Source organism: Miscanthus floridulus, chromosome 16 (assembly GCF_019320115.1).
Source record: "Miscanthus floridulus cultivar M001 chromosome 16, ASM1932011v1, whole genome shotgun sequence".
NCBI classification, from domain to species: Eukaryota; Viridiplantae; Streptophyta; class Magnoliopsida; order Poales; family Poaceae; genus Miscanthus; species Miscanthus floridulus.
Genome location: NC_089595.1, coordinates 49,515,842 through 49,540,546, shown reverse-complemented (window position 1 = coordinate 49,540,546; position 24,705 = coordinate 49,515,842). Strand labels below are relative to the sequence as shown.

The window sequence follows — 24,705 nt, the reverse complement described above, 5'->3', positions numbered from 1 at the left end:
ACTTCAGAAGGATGAGAAATACAAGTGGACACCAGAATGTGAAACAGCTTTTCACACCCTCAGAACTTTGTTGACTACCACACCAGTGCTAGCACAACCAGACATTGAAAAGCCTTTTGATGTATTTTGTGATGCATCAGGAATAGGTTTGGGATGTGTACTTATGCAAGAAGGGAGAGTAATTGCATATGCCTCTCGGCAACTGAGAAAACATGAAGCCAACTACCCTACACATGATTTGGAACTTGCAGCCGTTGTCCATGCACTAAAGATATGGAGACATTACTTGTTGGGCAATGTATGTCATATCTATACTGACCACAAAAGCCTCAAGTATATCTTTACCCAGCCAGAACTGAACATGAGACAACGTAGATGGTTGGAATTGATTAAGGACTATAATTTGGAAGTGCATTACCATCCGGGTAAAGCAAATGTAGTAGCTGATGCACTTAGTCGGAAGTCCCATTGCAACACTATGAAAGCACTATTGGAAGATGGATTCAACTTGCTACATCCTGCCGTACTCCACAATATCACAATCAGTTGTTCGCTTGAGAGCCGAATCATAGAGCTACAGCAGACAGATGTAGGAATAAGTCACATCAAGAGAAAAATGCAAGAGCAAGAGACAAAACACTTTAGATTGGACGAAAGAGGTGTATTATGGTTTGAGGACCGGCTAGTGGTGCCAAAAGACCGTGAGCTAAGGAATCAGATTTTAGAAGAAGCTCACTCGTCCAAATTGTCTATCCACCCGGGTAGTAGTAAAATGTATCAAGATCTAAGAAACCGTTTTTGGTGGACTAAGATGAAGAAAGAGATCGCAGCCTATGTTGCTAGATGTGATAACTGCAGCAGAGTGAAAGCCGTCCATATGAAAACCGCTGGATTACTTCAGCCATTGCCTATTCCAGGATGGAAATGGGAGGAGATCAGTATGGACTTTATCATAGGCCTTCCAACAACGCCCCAAGGTCACGATTCAATCTGGGTCATTGTTGATCGTCTCACAAAGTCAGCCCATTTTGTACCAGTTCACACAACATATCACGCGGGTAAATATTCTGAGTTATATGTTTCCCAGATCGTGAAGTTGCATGGAGTACCCCGGACCATAATATCGGATAGAGGACCGCAGTTCATAGCTCGTTTCTGGGAACACTTACACCAAGCTTTGGGAACCAAGCTAATCAGGAGTTCAGCTTATCATCCGCAAACTTCAGGACAGACGGAGAGAGTAAACCAAATCCTAGAAGATTTACTTAGGGCTTGTGTTATATCTTCAAAAGGTTCATGGGAGAAATGGCTACCTTTGGCTGAATTCTCCTATAACAACAGTTATCAAGCGAGTATCAAGATGGCTCCATTTGAAGCCTTGTATGGCAGAAAGTGCAGAACTCCATTAAATTGGATTGAGCCCGGTGAAAGGAGATATTTTGGTATTGATTTTGTCAATGAAGCCGAAGAACAAGTACGTACCATCCAACAACACATGAAGGCAGCTCAATCAAGACAGAAGAGTTATGCCGACAGAAGAAGAAGACCACTAACTTTTGGAGTAGGTGACTATGTGTACTTGAGAGTATCACCCATGAAAGGTGTGAAGAGATTTGGGCTGAAAAAGAAGCTTTCACCAAGATATGTAGGGCCATACAAAATTTTGGAACGAAAGGGAAATGTTGCGTACAAGCTACAACTACCACCAGAGATGAGTGCAATCTTTGATGTGTTCCATGTGTCTCAGCTAAAGAAATGTCTTCGAGTACCGGAGGAAGCTATTGCGCCCACCAACGTGCAGCTCCAATCGGACCTGACCTATGAAGAAAAGCCAATTCGAGTATTAGAAGTGATGGAGAGAGTAACAAGGAGTAAGATCATTAAGTTCTATAAGGTGGTGTGGAACAATCATAGTGAACAAGATGCTACATGGGAAAGAGAAGATTATCTGCAAGAAGTTTACCCCGCCTTTTTCCAAGAATGGTAGGTCTTGCAAATCTCGGGATGAGATTTTTATAAGGGGGAGGGGCTGTAACACCTTGGGTGTTAGCCTTGCATAACTTGACTTGCATAACATGAGCATAAGCATCAAGCATTCATAAATCATCATTTACAATTGAAACATTGGATCAAAACATATGAAACATTTCTTGTTATTTCATGTTTCTTGGAACATATGCATATGATCTTGTACAAATGAATGCAAGTGGGTAATGCTAGTCACTAAAACACCTTAGCTATACTTAGGTTAGCAAAAGGAACCTTGTTCATGAAGGCCATATCTCATGATCAAGCATTTGAGTGTTATTTCATGTGTTGGGCTGAATAGCTATATGAGTGACTACTACTTGAAATGCTTAAATGACCTTGCAAATTGTTTTAACATGCTTAGAGTATCATCATGAACAACTTTGGTATTTAGTGCTAGGGCTAGTTTGGTCATTTAGCCATGGTTTGAATGTGCATCATGATTTCAAAGTGACAAGTTTGACTAAAGTTGAACTAGGTGTTAGAGACCTTGCATGGAGGAGTTCACTAAAGCAAAGTTGTAGTGTTTGACATAAGGAACAACTTTGATTTTTGGGTCTTTGACTGATTCTGCTCCTAACATGTGTGAATTTGAGTTTCAAAAATCAGTGAAATCATAATTTCTACACTTAGCAAATTTTTGCTAAGTCGTGAACACTGTCAGCCTGACAAGCCGACTTTGAGCATGATTTTACTCGGTTTAGGTTGCGAATTAGAGTATGCTGCCTTAACAAGAGTTGGAGATGGTACATGGGTCTACAACTTCTATTCAGTACGTTTGCACGAAGGAGCCACCATTTAGCCGGTAAATCAACGAGAAAACGCGCTGTCAGGCTCGGCCATCGCGCGACTGACGAAACTGAATCGACTGAATCGCGGCGTCATGGCCGACCGGCTTCAGGCTTCGCACGCCGCGTGGCGCGGGAAACGGCCGCGCGTCGCCGCCGGTCTGTCCGCGTAGGCCACGCCGCGCCCGAGCGCGCCTTCTTCACGCCAGCACTCGCCCGCAACGCCCAGCGCCTGCATTTTCGTTTTCCCGGCTCCTCCTTCGCCGTTCGCAGCGCCCGCAAGCACAGCAGCAGTGCCGCCGTCGCCGTTGACGGCACAAGCCTCGCCTAGCCGCTTCTCCATCACCGCAACCGCATAGCCGTCTTCCCCGCGACTTCCTGCGCCAGCCAGTGCCCGCCGTTTCAACTCGGTGAGCTCTAGCCCCGCACACCGCCTCGCCGGAGTTCCGCCGCAAGCCCCGTCGTCATGGCCACGCCGCCACAGTCCCCCTCTCCCAGCGTTAGCTAGTGCGCTAGGTCCGCCGTAGTACCCCGGTGCTCGTCCGAGCCTTAGGTCGGGCCACCGAGGACGTCGCCGGCGTTTTGCCGTGGTCCAGCCTCGCCGTTCCGCCATGGCCGCCGCCGCTAGCTCTAGGGTCAGCAATAGGGCCGGCCAAGTGGCTCTATAGGTTCGCCTGGTCATGTAGGTCCTACCCTGATGACCTCACCGCCGGCGAAGCTCGCCGTCGTCGAGCCGCAGCCGCGCAGTGCCCAGCAGCGCCGCTGCTCTGCTCCGTGTCTCTGACGCGTGGGGTCCCCTGACCAGCGGGTCCCACCTGTCAGCGACAGCAGTAGTGTAGGCTAAACCATTTTGAATCCAGTTTTTGATTGGTTTTGTTATTTTTGTATCTGCAGATTGGTAGCTCCAAAAATGTTGAAATAAATATGGTTGTGTTCCTTAGGAAGTGTAGTATTTAGGAAAAATATGTTCTTGGCTTCAACAGTAGAAATTTCTGGAGATTTAAATAGGGATTTCAAATGTGCTTTTGAATGCATTTAAATTTGTTTATTTTATATCTAGAATTCCTGTGCTCCAAAAATTATGAAATTTTTGTGGTGGGCTATTCTGGTCATACATGAGCTTGGATAAAAATTTGAGAACCAGTGCATGTGTAGATCTATAGTTATAGATTTTTCTTTTATAAATAGTTAATCCTTGCATGAATTTTTATAAATTAATTATAAGTCCAAAATTCATGAAATTTGTTGGAGATGATACTAGTACCATATGGATGTTAAGAAAAATAAGAAATCTATTGCTTGACACTTTTCAATAGGATTTTCCATTTATGCTATTTCAAGCCTTGCTTCCTTATCATTTTTGTATAGGATGTTCTACTTAGTAAAATGACATGAAATTTTTATAGTAGCCCTTTGATAGCATTAGAAGGACTCTGTAAAATTTTGAGAATTTATTAAGCACATTTGATATATATTTATTATTTAGCCTAGATATCTAAATAAAATAATAAAGGCAATTTAATAAATAGTTTGGGCTTCACCATTATATCATCTTAACTGTATTTGGTATGCTTACACTGTTGGTAGGTTATATGTTGTTAAATTTTGAATGATTACCTGATGTAGAAATATTCTTACTTTATATTGCATGTTAACACATTTCTGGACTGATTCTAGAGTGTAATGAGTTACATGTTGAAACAAGTGTAGACTGTAAAAATGGTTAATAACAAAGTTGTAGAAAATTTGATAAGCTTTCCAGAAAGTCCAAGATCACTGTCTTTGGATTTGTAGAACTCCAGTTATGAGTAAAATAAGTAGCTGCTGGTTATGGTGTAGTCGATGCATTGTAGAAATAGTTAAGTAATAATTGAGAAGAGATATGCACCTACTCAAACAACGCGATGCACTTGTTAACATCTATGCATTCGTGATACTCATACCATACTCATGCATCTAGGATCGGAGGAAGAAATCACGTTGCTGGAATTCGAAGAAGCAGAGGAAGGGAACCCGCAGGAAAATCCGCAAGTCCCCGCTCCCGAAGGCGTGGAGCAGAACCCTGAAGAGCTTCCGGAGTGCCCTGACCATCGCCCTACTTCCTTTCTGCGAGGCAAGCCCCGGAGCATTATAAGTCTCCCAGTAATTTACAAATGTTTACTTACGTATTTATGATTGATGCATTAGGTTATAAGAGTTGAATGAAACCACTTGATGCATGTACATTCCTTGTCCAGATATTAACCCTTTAACCGGTATAGGTCCAGGATCGAATATATGCTTAGCCATGCTTAGACCGGTAGAAGTCGGGTGATGTCCTGTCACCTGCGAGATATAGGTGGATACCGGAGCACGGTTGGCTATATCTGCTATCGTGGAACAGAACCATGTGGTAAAAGTAAATTGAGACCGGACGGGAGGTCGATAGGGAAGCAACAAGGCATGGAGGTCTTGGGTGTGGACTTATCCCCGTCTGTGTCGATCAAGGACCGTACCGTTGTTGGAACTTCTAACAAGATTGAACGCATGCCTCTCACTTAGCTGGCCGGATAACTCATTCCGACCGCGAAGCCGAGTAATTCAACTCAGGCCGGGAATCGTTCTGTTGTGCGCTCCTTCCGGGGAACGATCAGACTGAGCCCAAGGGCAGGCTTGACCTGAGCATCCTGGCATCTGGTGTTCCAGATTGTGCGGCGCAGTACGAACCCGCGAAATGTGTACCGGAGTTGCACCAAAGGTGACCTAAGACTATCGTGGCTGATAGATCTGGGTTTGTGTTAGGAATAAATTCCCAGCTGGTTGAAATCGATTCGAATCGCCGTCTCTCCCGGATAGTGAGAAACTTGGCTAGCTCCAACATCGTAGTAACTGTGTTATGAAACATGATGGTTCAGGCGAATATGGAATTACAATACTTGCTATGGTTACTATTGTATGATTCTAAATAATATACCACATGTTTGGCATAGGATAGTTGCTAACCTAGAAATGGATAGTTATAATTAACTTGATAAAAGAATCACAAGTGTACAAAGATTAATTGCCTTTTTCGCAAAAATGTTGTCAAGTTACGTCCACTTATACAGCCTTGCATAATCCTTGGAGTCATTTTATTTCTGGTTCATGGCGGGTAAGTCTAGCTGAGTACCTTCTCGTACTCAGGGTTTATTTTCCCATTGTTGCAGATGGCACTGTGTATCATGGTTATTGCAAGAGTTGCTTCTATCCCGCTGTGGATGAGGAGTAAGCCTTGGGCAGGCTTCCTTAGTAATTCCTATCTTTGCTTTTGTGGACCGTGATCTGGTTTGGCACTGTATTAAACTATGTTGGAAAAACTTTATCTCGAACTTATTTGCTTCCGCTTTGTTTATCAAACTTGTTTTGTAATAACTTTTATTCATACTCTGATGACGAAAAGTATCTGTGAACTTTATGTAATATGTGGCATGCATGTTGAATCCTGTACGATCTTGGTTGTTGTAAATCGTTTATCGAGACCCATCGTGGTACTCGACGGACTACCGGGTTTATATGGGTTCAAGTATGACAGTGCGACCGCTTGCGGATTGCCATTATACTTGTATTCTTATAAATTGGTTGGTTCTGCGACATTCGGTTCGAGTCCCCGAGGTGGAGGCCCAAAGCAACTCAAGTTCGAGTCTGTCTCGGTCACCAGGACCAGTCTGCCTTAAACTGGTCACCCAGGACGCATTCGGACTCCGTTTTTGATGATCCACATATGGATGGAAAGATAATTGGATAAGGAAGCTAACCCAATTGGTTTCACATCAAAAGCCCTTCAGAATCAACAGAAATCGTCGAAACAAATCAGCATCTAGAATTTGTCAGGGTGCTACGACACCGTCTTTTGGTCCATTGGACCGTGTATCGTGTTTGGGCCCATTAAGAGGTGCGTCTAGGGGGTGACGCCCAAGACTCTATAAATACCAGCCGTTGCTCTCCTTAGGGTTTGGGTTTTGTTTAGTTCTTGATTTCCTCATGAAATAGATGTTGTTTTGCTGCAACTGTCGCCGCCAAGGCCGCTTGCTGTGAACCAGGGCCCCAGTTCTTGATCTTGTTCGCCTGTGGCGATTAGTCCTTTCGAATAAAGACTTGAACTCTTTCTCATTATCATAAGCCTCATATTTATTTGCAATTTCAGATTGCGTTTATCTCGTTCTTGCTTGTGTTCTCGATTCACTTGTAGGAAAGCCTTCTCGGCGAGGTCAATCGTGTTCGCGTGGTTGATAACCAATGGAGCAGTGGTGTAACGGTTGCGGGGGTCCAAATCAATCTTGGTTTGAAGCCTAGATCATGTATGTCGAGTCTCCACCAATCGACGCTATCATACCTTTCGGAAGATCGGGCCTAGTCTACATCAAGTGGTATCAGAGACCTTGTTGCCCGTTAGGTATAACTTTGTTTTTTTCCTTTAGATTGCTACTGTTTTTGTTTTACCTATAGTCCACAAAAAGCCAAAAAATATACACTATCACATATCTCTAGTCCTATAGCCCCGCTGTGCCTTTGCAATTTTTTTTAATTTTAGCTTGCTTTATTGAACTGTCGTCCCTCGCCGTGTCTTAGTATTTGTTGTGTTCTGATCTTGTTCTTGGTCTAGTGTTAAGTCTTGTTTCCTAGTGTGGCTTGTATCAGATTGATCTCTAGTTTTTCTTTGGATCTGAAATAGTCACGGAGTGGGTTGCGTGATTGAGTTTGTTTTGTCTAGCAATTCCTTCTATGGCTTCCTCGGTTAAGTATTTTTCTTCCACGGTGGAAATATCTAAAGTCTAATCTCTTATGTGCGGCACTTTTGTGAGATAAAAAAAAACATAAAACAAAGAAAAAGGCAAAGAGGTGCAAAAACCAAAAGAAGGAAAAAAAGTCGCACCTAAAAAAAAGAGAAAAAAATAAAGAAGGAAAGAAAAAGAAACTAAAATTAAAAAAAAGTTCAGAAGTGCTTGCATCCTTTTGAGTCCTTGTGCTGAGTTGTATTGTATTGCTTGCTTGAACTAGGTTCAAGATGAGTTAAGCCAGTGACATAGACTAGCTTGGGACTAGTTTTCAATCTTGCAATTTCTGAGTTAAATTATTGCTATTCCTTGCTACTATATTGTGCCTATCCAAGCTCCACTTTCTTCTAATCAAGTACAGGTTCGCCTTGCAACTGTTACACTCAAGCTACAATGGTATCACAGTCACCTACCGATTGCACCGCCTGTTGCTTTGGTAAGAACACTTGTAAGACCGTGGTAAGACGCTTGAGAGTTGAGTGCCTTGTTTTTCCTTGTCCACATCCTATAGTAGTTGATAGGGATAATACTTTTTGTGTTGTCTTTTGCTATCTTCTAACAATGACAAGTTGTTCGTATCCACCGACTTATGATGGTATAGGCGCTGATGAGTACATGGAGTGGGAAATTACTATAGATAACATATTTGCTTCTCGCTTTATGTGTCCAAGGAGGAAGGTAAAAAATGCATCTAGTGTTTTGCGACATTCTACTTTATCTTGGTGGGAGTCTTTAGATCCTTCTGATAAACCTCAAACTTGGAATGATATGAAAGATCTTATGAGAGAAAATTTTGTTAATCCATCTCTTGTAATTAATTCAAATGATGAGGTGCATCAACTAGATCAATCTCTTGTTATTCCTCCTGCTATGCCTAACCTTTTGCAGGACAATGTACAAAAGAGCGAGGATGACATGACAGAAAATGAGATGCTCACAGTCTCATGTGATAATTTAGAACCATCAACTATTACTCCTGCTGAACATGAGAGCAAAGGTAAAACCCACGATGCTAAACTCACGGAAGGTGAGAGTTCTCTTGATGTTCTGAATTTTTCCACCAATCATGCTATGATAGAGCAAATTTTAGTGGAGCCTTCGCTTGATTTACCTTTGTCACAAGATGATTTGCTTGATGTTCCTTGTGATAAAGATGAATTATTGATGATGGCTCAGTTTTACATGTTTTGGAATCAACCACTTGTGCTGAAAATGTTATTCATATTGCTACTAAAACTGATGAGCTCAAACTGTTGTCTTCTTTACATACTTTGGGCTACATTGAATTTGATGTTTTGTGTAACCTAGATTGCTTGGAGGAGAGCCTATTTAAATATGCTGATTTGCCTTGGTTTTCTAAACATACATATCATGTTATTGGCAAATATAACAATAAAGAACAATATATGATACATCGAGTATACATTTATAGTAATATGAATTCACCTTTTGTTGTACAAGATTATGATCGTTTAGAGGGCAGCCATAATAATACAAACATTTTATCATGTTCCTCAAAGAAACAAGTTCACTTCCAAGAAGGGGAGCATTGTTGGTTGTTACCTATATCTGCTAGACCATCTATTCCTGCGTTGTCTTTGGTTAGTTCTAATCTTTTGTAGGATAGTGTTGACATACATCGTGTGCATTCAGATCAAAGAGTCTACATGCTTGCTGAAATTTTTATGCGAGATGTCACACTAGAAACTTGGAAACATGGTCATGTTCCTTCTCACAATTATTTTAGTTCCCTTTGTTTTTGCAACCCTGTTCTCCTTTATGTTGTGCAGGATCAGTTTCAAGCACAATCGACGCCGAGGACGGCTTTTCGTCAAGAAGGGGAGGATGATGAGGACATGACACCCATGCATATGACCATGTTTGGCACATGGTATGGAGAGGTAGGAGGCCAGCAAGGGTGTCCAAGTCAAGAAGTAGGTCCGAGGCTAATTCGGTTCGAGTCCCCGAGGTGGAGGCCCAAAGCAACTCAAGTTCGAGTCTGTCTCGGTCTCTAGGACCAGTCTGCCTTAAACTGGTCACCCAGGACGCATCTAGACTCCGTTTTTAATGATTCACATATGGATCGAAAGCTAATTGGATAAGGAAGCCAACCCAATTGGTTTCACATCAAAAGCCCTTCGGAATCAATAGGAATCATCGAAACAAGTCATCATCCAGAATCTGTCAGGGTGCTGCGACACCGTCTTTTGGTCCATTGGACCGTGTATCGTGTTTGGGTCCATTAGGGGGCGCGTCTAGGGGGGGTGACGCCCAAGACTCTATAAATACCAGCCGTCACTCTCCTTAGGGTTTGTGTTTTGTTTAGTTCTTGATTTCCTCGTGAAACAAATGTCGTTTTGCTGCAACTATCGTCGCTAAGGCTGCTTGCTGTGAACCAGGGCCCCAGTTCTTGATCTTGTTCACCTGTGGCGATTAGTCCTTTCGAATAAAGACTTGAACTCTTTCTCATTATCATAAGCCTCATATTTATTTGCAATTTTAGATTGCGTTTATCTCGTTCTTGCTTGTGTTCTCGATTCACTTCCAGGAAAGCCTTCTCGACGAGGTCAATCGTGTTCGCGTGGTTGATAACCAATGGAGCAGTGGTGTAATGGTTGCGGGGATCCAAATCAGTCTTGGTTCGAAGCCTAAATCATGTACGTCGAGTCTCCACCAATCGATGCTATCATACCTTTTGGAAGATCGGGCCTAGTCTACATCAGTGCACTTCCCATCTGTAGTCACAAGTAGGACACGGTTACAAAGGAAAGCAACCTCTGCTGGTGTCCTTCCCTGGTAATGTCCCTAGTTGAATAGTAGAAGACATAGCTACCCAAGTCAGAACTAGAGAACCTTAGTTTTCTTCTCTATGCTCCTATTTATCTCAACCTTGTTGCTACCCCTAGTTAAGTTAGATCGTAGTTAGTCTCATACGTTTCCCTATGGATATGATACTTGGAATACTTCTGGGTGAAAGCTACAGCGGTATCCATGCGCTTACGGATTTATCTATGTGTGTTAAAGATACCAACACTCGGCTTCGCATAGGGGATGATGCCATCGTACGTCAGCGACAACCTGACGCAACCCCAGCATGTTCGGTCACAAACGCTGTTCAGGGTCTGGTCATGAGGCCGCCTTGCTCCCACTCTGCTCAACCTGACCGAACACAGCCCTGCATCCGATCATAGTGTCCGGTCAGTGCAGCGACACTGACTGAGACCTAGGAATCAGTACCGGACGTGTCTGGTCACTTCCTGACCAGCATCCGGTCACAATCCTACACCTCCTTTTCTTTTTCTAAGTACACAACCACTTCACCCTTGCTTCCAAGTCGCTAACCACAAAGTGTAGAACTTGTGTGCACGTGTGTTAGCATTTTTCAAAGCATTTTACAAGGGTCAAAGTTAGTACACTAGGTTCCTAAATGCATATGCAAGAATCATGTCACCTAGTGGCACTCAATAACCGCTTAGCCAAATATTTCTCCTCTTTATAGTATAGCTATCGATCCTAAATCACTCACACCCTCTATGTTGTCTTGAGTGCAAACCAAAAATGGATCCTATCATGTTGCCTTTGCCTTGAGCCCATTTTTGTTTTTCTCTTTCTTCTTTTCCAAATGTGAAGCACTTGATCATTTCTTTTATGGCCATCACCTTCACCATGGCCATCATCTAGCTTCACCACTTGGGTTGGACCACCTTATCTAATTCACACTCTTAGATCAAAGATTAGTCCTAGGTTTCATTAATTATCCAAAACCAAACTAGGGCTTTCAATCTCCCCCTTTTTGGTAATTGAGGACAACCTATTTACAAAGATATTCAATGAAATATTTTTGGATTCATGTTGCTTGCCCAAGCATATTACCATGTGTAAAGGTTATGGACAAGTTTCATCAACCCAAATTGGTAGTATTAGCTCCCCCTACATATGTGCTAAGAGTTTGGATTTGAAAGCTTGCACATATGCATGGATTAGAAGTTTGGGAGAGTAATAGCTACCAAATGATGCTAAGGTGTAAAGAATGTACCTTTGAAGTGTGATACCAATTGGAGTTGCCATTTGAACAACATCCTTAGCACCGTGGTTTGCTAGATACCACTTGAGAAGCAAAGATAAACTAGATACCTCATGAGATCAACGTTACAAGCAAGGTTCTAGTACCGCTTGTAAGAGATCAAGGTATATCTTGCTATCCTATGTATGCTAGTTTTCATTTCATCAATCATTTTTTACAATCTAGCATACACCACACAAGCATGGATATGGAATTTTAAAACTTGTGCCAAGCAAGCAAACAAATGTAATTCACATTCAAATGCAACATACAAGTTTTTGAGCTTGCTCCCCCTACTTGTGTGCTTCAAATTTTGATTGATTGATCTCCTTATAATGCCATTTCATTTGTTTGATCCCCCTATCTTACTATCATAGTGAATTTCTCTCCCCCTTTGTCAACAATTAGCACAAAAGGTGAGCTCAAATTTTAAATAGGTTGGGGTGAAACCATGTTAGGTGAGGATCAATTTTCCCAATTTGGTTCAATATAGTTCACTTGCAAAAGATATTTAACTCGGTTTGATCCAAGGACAAGCTTCTTCACACCTTCAAATAAGGGTTATCTTGTACCATGTTGAGTTAAACACTTATAGCTCATTTTCTAGATCAAACACTAGGTTCACAAGCCCACAAGCATGTCATATGCTACCACTAGATCATTTCAAGCAAAGAGGCAATAGTGGTACCATACAAGCATCAAATTTATTTGATTTTCATGAATGAGCCTAAGACATGATAGGAATAACTAAATGCACTAAACAAGTCCTTAGCAAAGGATGAATGACATGTCAATCAACTTTACCTTGCTTTGCTCGAAGGAGAGGCATGTTGTATAATGGGGGTGCATCAACACATATTGGAGAAGTCAAGTATGTTCAATTCATTCCTTAGCTTGCAAAACCTCTTCTCATCAAGTGGCTTAGTGAAGATATCAGCAAGTTGATCATCGGTGCCCACACTCAATGCAAATGTCCCCTTTTTGTTGATGATCTCTTATGAAATGATGGCGGGCATCTATGTGATTTGTTCTTAAATGTTGAATCGGGTTGTTGGTGAGCTTCATGACACTCTCATTGTCACATAGCAATGACACTTGTTTGAATTTGATTTCAAAGTCACTCAAAGTAGCCTTCATCCAAAGTAATTGAGCACAACAACTACCGGCCAAAATATACTCCGTTTCAGTGGTTGAAAGTGCTACACTATTTTGTTTCTTTGATGACCAAGACACAAGTGATCTTCCCAATAGTGACATGTGCCCGATGTGCTCTTTCTCTTAACTTTGCATCCTGCATAAATCGGAGTCCGAATATCCAATCAACTCAAATCTAGCTCCTTTGGGATACCACAATCCAACATTTTGTGTATGCTTCAAGTACTTCAGTATTCTCTTGGTTGCCTTCAAATGACTTTCTCTTTGTAAGGCTTCAAATCTAGCACACATGCATACACTAAACATCATATCCAGCCTTGATGCGGTCACATAGAGTAGGCTTCCAATCATAGACCGATACATTTTTTGATCCACCATGTTGCCACTAGCATCACTATCCAAGCTTCTATTTGTCACCATTGGTGCACTAATTGCTTTGCTCTCATCTATGCCAAACTCCTTGAGCATGTCTTTGATGTACTTGCCTTCACTTACAAATGTGCTATTCTTCATTTGCTTGATTGGAAGACCTAGGAAGTAACTAAGCTCTCCAATCATAGACATCTCAAACTCACTTGCCATCATCTTTCCAAACTCCTCACAAAAATCTTGATTGGTTGATCCAAAGATAATGTCATCAACATAGAGTTGCAACACAAGCAAGTCCTTGCCAATCTTCTTGATGAAGAGAGTGGTATCAACCTTGCCCATAATGATTCCCTTAGAGAGTAGGAAATCCCTCAATCTCTCATACCATGCGATTGGTGGTTGTTTCAATCCATACAAAGCCTTTCTCAACTTGTAAATATGGTTGGGTTTCTTTTCATCTTAAAAACCGGGAGGTTGCTCAACATAGACAAGCTCATTGATGTACCCACTAAGAAATACACTCTTCACATCCATTTGGTATAACTTGATGTTGTGGGCACAAGCATAGGCTAACAAGATCCTAATTGCTTCCAATCTTGCAACCAGGGCATACATTTCTCCAAAGTCAAGACCATTAACTTGAGTGTAACCTTGAGCCACTAATCTTGCTTTGTTCCTTACAACTATCCCATCTTGATCTTGCTTGTTCCAAAAAACCTATTTGGTTCCAATCACATTATGATCCTTAGGACTTTCAACTAACTCCCATACTTGATTTCTTGTGAAGTTGTTTAGCTCTTCATGCATACCATTCACCCAATCCACATCCAACAAAGCTTTATCTATCTTCTTTGGTTCAATAGATAACACAAATGGGAAATGCTCACAAAATGATGCTGATCTTGATCTTGTTTGCACACCTCTTGAGATATCACCAATTATAGACTCCAAAGGATGATTTCTTGCAACATTGGTTGTTCGAGCACTTGAACTTGATTGCTTGTACTTGATTGCTCATTTGGTTGAGATGATGTACTAGCCACTTGTTGTTGATCTTGCACTTTATCATCACTTGTACTAGCTTGATCTTGATCATGAGAACCACTAGCTTGCACATTTGAGTTAGAGAGCACTTGATTCTTGTCATCTTCAACATCAATCACCTCTCTAGGCCTTTTGTCATCAATATCCATGTTTTTCATTGCATTGACCAATTGAGTTACTCTCACATCATCTAGATTCTCATCTTCCTCTTGGGAACCATTGGTTTCATCAAATTCCACATCATGAACCTCCTTAAGAGTACCACTAGCCAAATTCTAAACTCTATAAGCCTTGCTAGTAGTGGAGTAACTAAGCAAGAAACCTTCATCACATTTCTTCTCAAACTTGCTCAATCTAGTCCCTTTCTTCAATATGTAGCATTTGCAACCAAAACCCAAAAGTATGTAATATTGGGCTTTGTTCCATTCAAAAGCTCATATGGTGTCTTCTCCATCATTGGGTGACAATAGAGGTGGTTGCTATAGTAGTAAGCCATGTTGATTGCTTTGGTCCAAAATGAATGCTCACATTGTACTCACTCAACATTGATCTTACCATGTTAATCAAAGTTCTTTTCTTCCTCTCAACTAGGCCATTTGATTGTGGAGTATACTTGGTTGAGAATTGATGTCTAGTTCTAAATTCATCACATAGCTCATCAACTCTTGTATTCTTGAATTCACTTCCATTGTCACTTCTCACTTTCTTGATTGTGGTTTGAAACTCATTGTGAACTCTCTTGATGAATGTCTTGAATGTAGCAAACACATCACTCTTGTCAACAAGAAAGACTACCCATGTATATCTTGTAAAATCATCCACAATCACAAAACCATATTTGTTGCCACCAATGTTAGTATATGTTGTTGGTCCAAATAAATCCATATGCAACAACTCAAATGCCTTAGATGTACTCATGATGCTTTTCTTAGGATGTGTGTTGCCAACTTGCTTGCCGGCTTGACATGCACTACATAGCTTATCCTTCTCAAATGTGACATCTTTCAAGCCTCTAACTAGATCATGCTTAATCAACTTGTTCAATTATTTCATTCCAACATGACCAAGCCTTCTATGCCATAACCAACCCATGCTAGACTTAGTGAGCAAACATATTGACAATTGAGCTCCTCTAGCATTGAAATCAACCAAGTATAGATTCTCATATCTAAATCCTTTGAATATCAAGTTAGAGCCATATACACTTATGATCTCTACATCAACCACACCAAATATGCACTTGAAATCAAGATCACATAATTGAGCTACCGATAATAGGTTGAAGTTCAAGCTCTCTACTAGTAGCACATTGGAAATGCTCAAATCATTGGATATTGCAATCTTACCAAGCCCCTTGACCTTGCCTTTGCCATTGCCACCAAATGTGATACTATCAATTCCATTGCTCTCATTTGCATTGATTGAATTGAACATTCTTGAATCATCGATCATATGTTGTGTGCACCCACTATCAAGCACCCAATGCCTTTCTCTAGCTTTATAATGGACCTAGAAAAGAAGATCAATTCTTTTTAGGTACCCAAACTTGCTTAGGTCCTTGAAGGTTAGTTACCAAGGTCTTTGGTACCCAAATGATCTTCTTCTTTGGGCCCACAATTGGTGTACCAATGAACTTATCCTTGACACCATTGACACCCTTAACAAGCATGTAACAAGAATCAATCTTAATAGAGGATACATTAGCATTCTTGTTCTTGTTTTTGCAATATTGCTCTATATGCCCCACTTGCTTGCATCTATTGCAAAACTAACCATTGCCCTTCACAAAACTAGTCTTATGAGTGACAAAGGCCACCTTGCCTTTCTTGGGGGTATAGCCTAATCCCTCTTTGTTTAGAGAAAACCTTTGGCTGCCCATGCACTTTAATAAGTGGGCATCTCCACCATAGGCATTGCCTAAGGCACAAGTGAGCTTATTCACCTCCTTCTTGAGGGTCTTATTTTCTACCATTAATGAGGCATCACAAGTGAAACCATCACTCAAAGGTGAAGTAGAAGTGGCAGTGCTACAAGAAGGGTTAGTGGGAGCAACAACAATGGGCTAATAAAAAGATTCATTAAGAATATCACATGTTAGTCCCACATCATATGACACAATCACTTGCTCCTTCTTGACTTGCTCAAGGAGAGAGGAGTGAGCCTTTTCAAGCTTAGAGTAAGCTTTGCCAAGCTTCTTATGATCTTTCCTTAGACTCTCATGACAAGTATTTAGATCATCAAAGGATTGCTCAAGAGATTTGATCTTCTTGCGCATGCAATTCTTTGCACTCATTTCTCTTCATCTCAAGGCAAGTTTGTACTTGCTCACACATGTCCAAGAGCTCCTCCTTGGTGTACTACTCAGCATCATCATCACTCCAATTATCACTTTCACAATCATCATCACTCACATCATATTTTACCTTGGTGGGCTTTACCATGAGGCAAGTCGATGGAGTGTCAAAGATGGAAGGCTTGTTGTTGATAACAATGCTTGCTAGTGCCTTATTGATGGATTTCTTGTCATTATCACTAGAGCCATCATCATCATTAGAGGTGCCATCACTGTCTCAAGTGACTACATAGCCACTTCCTTTCTTCTTCTTTGTGAAAGTCTTTTTCTTCTCCTTCTTCTCCTTCTTTTCCTTCATCTCCTTCTTAGGCTTCTTCTTCTCATCCTCATTATTGTCACTATTGTAGGGACAATCTGCAACAATGTGACCTAGGCTCTTGCACTTGTAGCATCTCCTAACATACTCCTTGTTGTCATCTCTTCTCTTTCTTGCACCATAGCCCTTCTTCTTCATGAATTTGCCTATCTTGCGCACAAGGAGAGCCATAGCTTCATCATCAATGTCACTAGCATCTTCATCATCACTTGATTGTTTCTTGGACTTGCTCTTATTCTTGGATGATGAGTTAGTCTTGAATGCTACACTCTTCTTCTTCTTGTCTTCATCTTCCTTCTTCTCATCCTTGTTGACCCCTCCCTTTCTACACGGTATATCTCTTATGTCATTACATCACCTAGTACTTGGTTAAGGGTAAGCTCCTTCAATCCTCCTCTTATGATGAGCATCCTTGATCTTCTCACCCAAAGCCTTCAAGTCCTTGACAATTACTTACAATCTATGGAATATCTTTGGAATGCTCTCATCATCCTTTATCTTGAAGCTTGTCAACTTGTCCTTGATGATGTATAGCTTGGCACTCTTCACCACCGGTGCGCCCTCATAGGTCTCCTCCAATCTCTTCCATACTTCACATGCTCTATCAAGATCCTTGATTTGCTCAAATACCTTTGAATCAATGGCATTGTAGATGGTGTTGAGAGCCATTGTATTGCATTGTTTGTTTGCCTTGTCTTGGTTGGTGAGATTGGTGGGATCAATTATTGCATAGTAATTCTCAGTCACTTCCCATGCTTGATCATTGATTGAACCAAGATACATTATCATCTTTCCTAAGGTTCACGTGCTTGCCGGCACGCTAGTCCCCATTGTGTCGACCAACACTTGGTGGTTTGATGGCTAAGAGGTGTTGCACAAACCTCATCCACACAATTGGATAGTGCAAGAACCTACCCACAAGTGAGGTAATTCAATGACATGAGCAATCCACTAGAGTTACCTTTTGACTCTCCACCGGGAAAGGTACAAGACCCCTTATAATCACCGGAGTCGGCCACAAATAATCACCAACACATGCCAAAGCTCCTCTACTACTCCAAGCTATCTAGGTGGTGGCAACCAAGAGTAACAAGAAACCCATAGCCCAACAATCCCCATGTGCCACTAGATGCAATCACTCAAGCAAATGCACTTGAAATCACTCCAATCTCACTATGATGATGAATCAATGATAGAGATGAGTGGGAGATGTTTACTTAGGCTCACAAGGATGTCAAGAATGTCAAAGTGCCAAGAGAGTGAACCCCAAGCTGGCCAAACACTATTTATAGAGCCCCTCAAACGAATAAAGTCATTAGGGTCAAGGGAGGGGGCTCTACGTACTGACCAGACACGCTAGTTGTTGACGATAGTTAACAACCATTATAAACCATCAATATAACATACATGAGGGCATAAATATAATCACTAACAAAGGTCTAGGGGTTTAAACTAACAAATTCCACGAGTTTTGGTGAATCTGTATTTTCTGCATTGTTTACCTAGAAAATCATCAAGGTGGACCTACATGTCAGATTTAATCACACTTATCCATAGCGAAAAAGTCCTCAAAAGGTTCAAGAAGACTTGAGAGGACTCCACACCGAAGCAAAGGGCAAGATGCTGCCAGGTGGGGCCAGCCGACCCCACCTGTAGGCTGCCTAGCCTCGTGGGGCCCACATGTCATCCCCCATTGTTATGTCGGTTCGCCACCGCCTCCTAGATTGCATCTACATTGTTTATTCAAGTTGGTTTGATCCAAGGGCTTAGGATGGATGCTCCAGCCTATATACTAGCCCCTGCCACCCTCTCAGGCATCAGATCATCAAACCCTAATAAGTCATTTGAGAAGACAGAAACCTAATCATCCTTAGAGCTCCACCATATTCTAGGGCATAGCTAGTTAGGCTAGGTCAAGAGGGAGGCAAGCAGGCTTCGCTTGGATTCCTAATCTTGTCAAGAGCGTGGTTTGGTATAATCTTTGTACCCCCTCTCTTTTATCTCTTATTACTTTTATATGTTTGCTACAATTATTATGACAACATTGGCATTCACAATATTCATGTTCTTAGTTATAATATTCATTGTCTACTTTTATTATATACTTAGTATAGCTAGTTTATCATTATGTTTATGCATAGGTTCATATAGCGCTCGCTCTAGTGTACATGGGGTGAGTGGTCGACATTGTGTAAACTTGGTGCTTATACTTGTTTACCTGCGGATACACCCTATATCTCGAGCCATGCAGTAGATTGCGGATGTGACACTCCCGTTGAGTCCTTTATAGTCCACTCCTCGAATATAGGTGCAAGTAGGGTCCGGTTACAAAGGAATAACAAGCTATGTTCTTAATCTTCCTTAGTAATATCCCTTATGTGTAGATATAAAGATGACCTTAGCCATGACTACTAGGTGTAATTACACTAATCAATGTATGCTTTGACTTGTAATTAAGAATGACTTAGGAATTATTCCTCTAATATTTTACTTGGCCATGCTAATGCCGTAGAAAGGAGTACTATGAGTGATTATCACTAATCCATACATATCATATACATAATTTATCCTATGACTTACCCTAGTTGTGAGTAGAATATTGGTTATGGTTTACTTCTCTATCAACAGCGTAAGTTATCAATATATGTCCTCGCCAGACCTTCCCTATGGTAAAAATATAAATAATGATACCTAGAATACTCTCGGGTAAAGTGCTACAATGGTATAATTATCTGTGTGCTTGTAGATTTCTTTCATATATATATATTCTTTCTAGTCACATGAAATACAAAAGTATTTCTTAGTGTCATTCTAGAAGTGGCACTAGGTTTTACCAACAAGCATTTTTGGCACCAACACTAGGGATGACATCCTAGCAAAAGATGCTAAGGAATGTAAACAACATAGGGTGACTACTTAAAACAAGTGACACATTAATAAATACCAACAAGCATTTTGGCGCCGTTGGCGAGGATGGTAGTTAGGCAAATGAAGTATTGATAAACTTATACTTATTGATGTGATCGAGATAACCATGGACTACTGCTCTAGCAGGATTACCCTTGTTTTGTTGAGTTTTCATATCTTATGCAGGGTAATGTATGACCGGTTTTGACCTTCTGACAAACTACATTGAAGATCTAGAAGCATTAAATAGGAGAACTAGAGCCAATCTCAAGAAGGTCTCAGCTATAGATTCAGAAGACAACCTAACAAGGCGGAGCTTAACACTAGATTTTGAAGCCATGGCTGACAAGACTCTCCATGAATTCTCTGCTCCAACTATAGCCAACATCTATACTAGACCAATAGTCGATGTTGGAGACGATGGATTTGTGCTCAAGCCAGCCCTCATCAACATGGTGCAAGCAAGCTAGTTTTGTGAAAAGGCACATGAAGATGCGAGTGCACATCTCCAACACTTCCTAGAAATCTGTAGCACTTTCACCATCTAAGGAGTGCACCAAGATGCCATACTACTTTGCCTTTTCCCATTCTCACTCTTAGGGAAGGCAAAGCAGTGGTTCTACACCAACAAAGATAGAAATACTATATGGGATAACTGTTCCACTACCTTCCTAGCAAAGTTATTTTCCAAAGGCAAGACCAATGCTCTACGTGGAAGAATCTCAAGCTTTCAGTAACAACATGGTGAATCTATCCCTAAGGCATGGGAACACTTTTAAGATTACATTATGAAATGTCCTTGTCATGGGATGGAGAATTGGCTACTCATGTAGACTTTCTACCATGGGTTGACAATAGTACCCATGGGACTATGGATGCTGCTGCTGGAGGTGCATTCCTGTCACTCACCATACCAGCTGCAACAACTCTTGTGAAGAAGATGGCCTCCAACCAAGGTTGCAATGAAGAACATATTTAGACCCACAAGAGAGGTGGAGGTATGCATCAACTCAAGGAGGTAGACATGTTGTCTACTAAGATGGATCTACTGATGAAGAAGCTCAAAGATCGAGCTAATGAGAAGCAAGAAGTCATGCACATTCATGATTCCTGCATCACGTGTGAAGAGTGTGAAAACACTAGGTATTCAGGAAGCAATTGCCCTAAGACCCATGAGGATGTGAACTTTGTCAACAACAACTACTCTCGTCCTCAACAGAATCAAGAATGGAATCAGCAACAAAGACCGAACTACCAAGGTAACTATCAAGGTAACTATCAAGGTAATAATTTTAATAATTTCAATCAACCACCCTTGAGAGAATTAATTGCTAGCCAATCCAAACTTATGGAGGGATTATCTAGAAAGGTAGCTACCAATAATAAAATTCTAGAGAACATAAATAATAGAATGGATAGCTTTGCTTCTGCCATTAAGAACCAGCATAGCTTTAATAAAATGGTAGAATCACAAATAGCTCAGTTGGTAGCTGTTGTTCCTCTATCATACAAAGGTAAGATTCTAGGGCAACCGGAAGATCTAGAAACTACAAATCTTATTGATATTCACAATGTAGCATACTACTGTATACAACCATGGTCGAGAAGGTGAATAGATTATACCTTGCCAGAAAAGAAGAGCGATTCAGGAAGACCTGTCATCCCCATCGCCATTGGACCACATATTTTCCAAGAAGCTATCTGTGACTTTAGAGCAAGTGTCAACATCATGCCTAAGGTAATGTATGATAAAATTAATGGATATACTTTGTTGTACACAAAAATACGTTTGTAGCTTGTAGATCAGTCATTCTGCTACCCCAAGGGAGTTCTTGAAGATGCCATTGTTCGAGTGGGACAATCATATGTTCTCATAGACTTTGTGGTTTTGAAAATAGGTGAAGATATAAGGGCACCTATTATTTTGGGCCGACCTTTCCTAAGCACCACAAAAGTCATCATCTACACGAACAGTGCCAAGATCTGCTTCATAATCAAGGATAAAAAGGAGAAGTTTTCTTTTAAGAATCATATCTTGCAATCTCCTGGACATCCACAGATGTCATACCTGCTTGAAGAGACAACAATGACCTAAAAAATAACAATAGAAGAAGGAGGAAGAACAAGGACGGGCAACCACAAGAAGAATTAGTCAACATGATCAACACACTCCAATTAGCGTACGACCACTTCCTCGCTTCACTAATCCTTGCTAAGAAGGATGATCTAGGCGTACCAATGAACAAGTGTACCATTGCACAATGAATTTTCCATAAGACCTTCTACGACATTGGATCAGGTGTCAACATAATGTCCAAGGTAATGTATGAATATTTATTTGGTAACGAACCTTTGTTCCCTATATATGTAATTGCAGATGGCAGACCAATGAATCTGATTTTTGGAAGGAATAGCAAAAGATGTAATGGTAAGAATACATGATCAGTTTGCCCCTACCAACTTCATGGTTCTAGACATGGATGAATAAGAAGATGATACACCTATCATATTGGGAAGACCGTTCCTCAACACAACCAACGCGATCATCTACGTTGGATCTAGACAAGTCTACTTCTAATACCTTGGAGAGAAGGTACGCTGTTATTTTAATAGTTATACCACTTATGAGCAGCCAAAGAAGTCTTGCTCCAGGAGGAGATGTCGATCATCTCAAAATCAAAAGAATCAACACCCAAAGAATGAATGGGAAGAAGATGAAGAACTTGAAGAAGTTGTGAAAGATAAATCTACTCCACCTAAGACCAGTCCACAGACCAAGCAGGTATGGAAGGAAAAAGTGACATCAACAAAGTCACTATCACAAGAGGTGCAACCATCAAGGTCTCCATCCCTAGGACCGACAGATGCACCTAAAGAATAAAGGGCTTTTCTCTAGAGGACTTAAAAATCCGAACCCCCATCGGGAGGTAACATCGGTAGTTATCCATATTTACTTCCTAACATTACATGATTTTTTTCACTTTAGCATATTTACTTTCCTACATTGGTATTACATTTAGAAAAGAAAATAAAAATTTTATCATCATAAAATCTTAAGCCCCACGTGAGTAATTTTATGGTGTGTAGAAGCCCATAGGAATATTCACCGTGGTGGCATAAAAATAAAAATACCATACATACATTTTTCTTGCATGCATATAAAAATGGAAAATCCAAAAAAATATTAGAAAGACATCTTGTTAAAAATCTGCCAAAACAGAAATATTTCTAAACTTCAAGAATAACTAATCTTTGGATGGCTGATCGCTAACCCTTTTATCCTAATCTGTTCCACAAGTTTTGGTATTTTTGTTGGTATTCTGCAGGATGATGCACCAAGATCAAGAGCAAATTCACCCGGTTGTCTTCATCTCATTCCATCCCGGAATGGGAGGGACATCCGCTGGCAAATATGCTCTCAAAAGTATCATTGAACTTCAACATTCGACCGAGCCAACATACAGCTTGGGGGAAAGGCATCCCCCATGTATCTTGCTAAGTATTTCTTTCTTTTTCGTTCTATTATTTCTAAGTCATAAAAGATGCATAACAAACTAAAAGCAAAATAAAAATTTATATTTGTATTAGCTATATATATATTAGTAAGGTGTAATCTTCGAAATGAAAACAAAATAAAAAAATGTGTGTCTATTTTTCTGTTTTTAAGAACTGAATAAATAAAAGGACTCTCAAGGATAATCTCTTAACATGGAAATGATGAATAGTTGCTCTATCATAATTCCTTTCAAGTACCTAGCTTTTAGCCTTAAATTCTCCCAAGTTTTGGATACGACTGTTTTGATATAAGAATTTACTCTAAACTTGAAACTCGTGGGCAGCATATGCTTGATCTAAGTCTAGGTAATTGACGAATATGATATGAGAAGGTCTGAGCTGCTGTTTATCTTGCTCCAAGTGATACTAAATATCTAGAGATTTATCTTTTGAAAAATATGAAAATCCTACATGATGAGCTCCTGTATTCCAAATCTTGAATTCCTACCAAAGCCATACATGATATTTAGATTAGAAAAACTTCCACAAATATGCTGCTTGTTTTGCATTGAGTTTAGTCAAGCTTTGTTGACCCTAATGAGAGGTTTGTCATGCCCTTAAAATCAAGATCACATACACACCACCCAAATATGCACTACTCCTATCTAGATCCACCCTAAAATGTTTTACTCCTACACAGGGAGAAAACACCAAAAATATTCTTGATAGGATATCAACCAAATAAGTATTCCAAGTTCTTATTGCTATCTCTCAAAAGTTTTGTTACAGAAAAGAGACGTGGGGCTATGCAAAAGTTATTCATAAAAAAGAGAGAAGAAGAAAAAAATAGATGAGAAAAATGGACAAGTGTCTGAGATATTGAAAACAATAAAAAAAGAAAAGATGAATAAGACAGCCCATGTTTTCTTGCAAAGTTGTTTCCAAGTTTCAAAAGAGAGATATGTTTTCAAGGAGCATAGTAGAATTAGGTTAGCCACCATATATATCCGCCATACATCCACACAAATGCACATCTTGATTTGATTGTATGACTCAACTCTCTTTGGATCCGAGGTTTGACTTTACAATACATGTATTGCAAGTATGCTCTTTCATGTTATCTCCACTCCTATGAGCTCCACATAAGCCTTAGTTGTAGGAAGAGAAAGGCATAACATCACTTTTGCTTTGGTGAGGATCCACAAATACCACATATATTAAGAGCCTTGATAGTGTCAGATAAAGGAGGCTCTGAGTTTTATTTTGAAAACCTATAAAAACTCCAGAATAATGGCTGAACAAAGAACTTGAGACATAGTGCTTGACTTGATCGTTCTATCTTTTAATTGCTCAAGACCCAAGTGAAAGCTAAGAAGCTCCATGGTTGAAGGTAA

The 24,705-nt window shown here is 40.5% G+C and overlaps 1 protein-coding gene and 1 non-coding gene across 2 annotated transcripts; both read right to left on the bottom strand.

The window, feature by feature from the left end:
* Positions 1 to 16,810: 16,810 nt before the first annotated feature.
* On the bottom strand, positions 16,811 to 17,578 carry LOC136510663 (uncharacterized). Its single transcript, XM_066505038.1, has 2 exons — positions 17,367 to 17,578; positions 16,811 to 17,234 (listed from the first exon to the last, which is right to left on the bottom strand). Exons 1-2 carry the CDS (start codon positions 17,576 to 17,578, stop codon positions 16,811 to 16,813), a joined length of 636 nt encoding a protein of 211 aa, XP_066361135.1.
* A 2,940-nt stretch (positions 17,579 to 20,518) lies between these two features.
* Positions 20,519 to 20,627, bottom strand: LOC136514614 (small nucleolar RNA R71). Its single transcript, XR_010773765.1, has one exon. It is a non-coding gene; the product is annotated as a small nucleolar RNA R71 (small nucleolar RNA).
* Between the last annotated feature and the right edge of the window lie 4,078 nt (positions 20,628 to 24,705).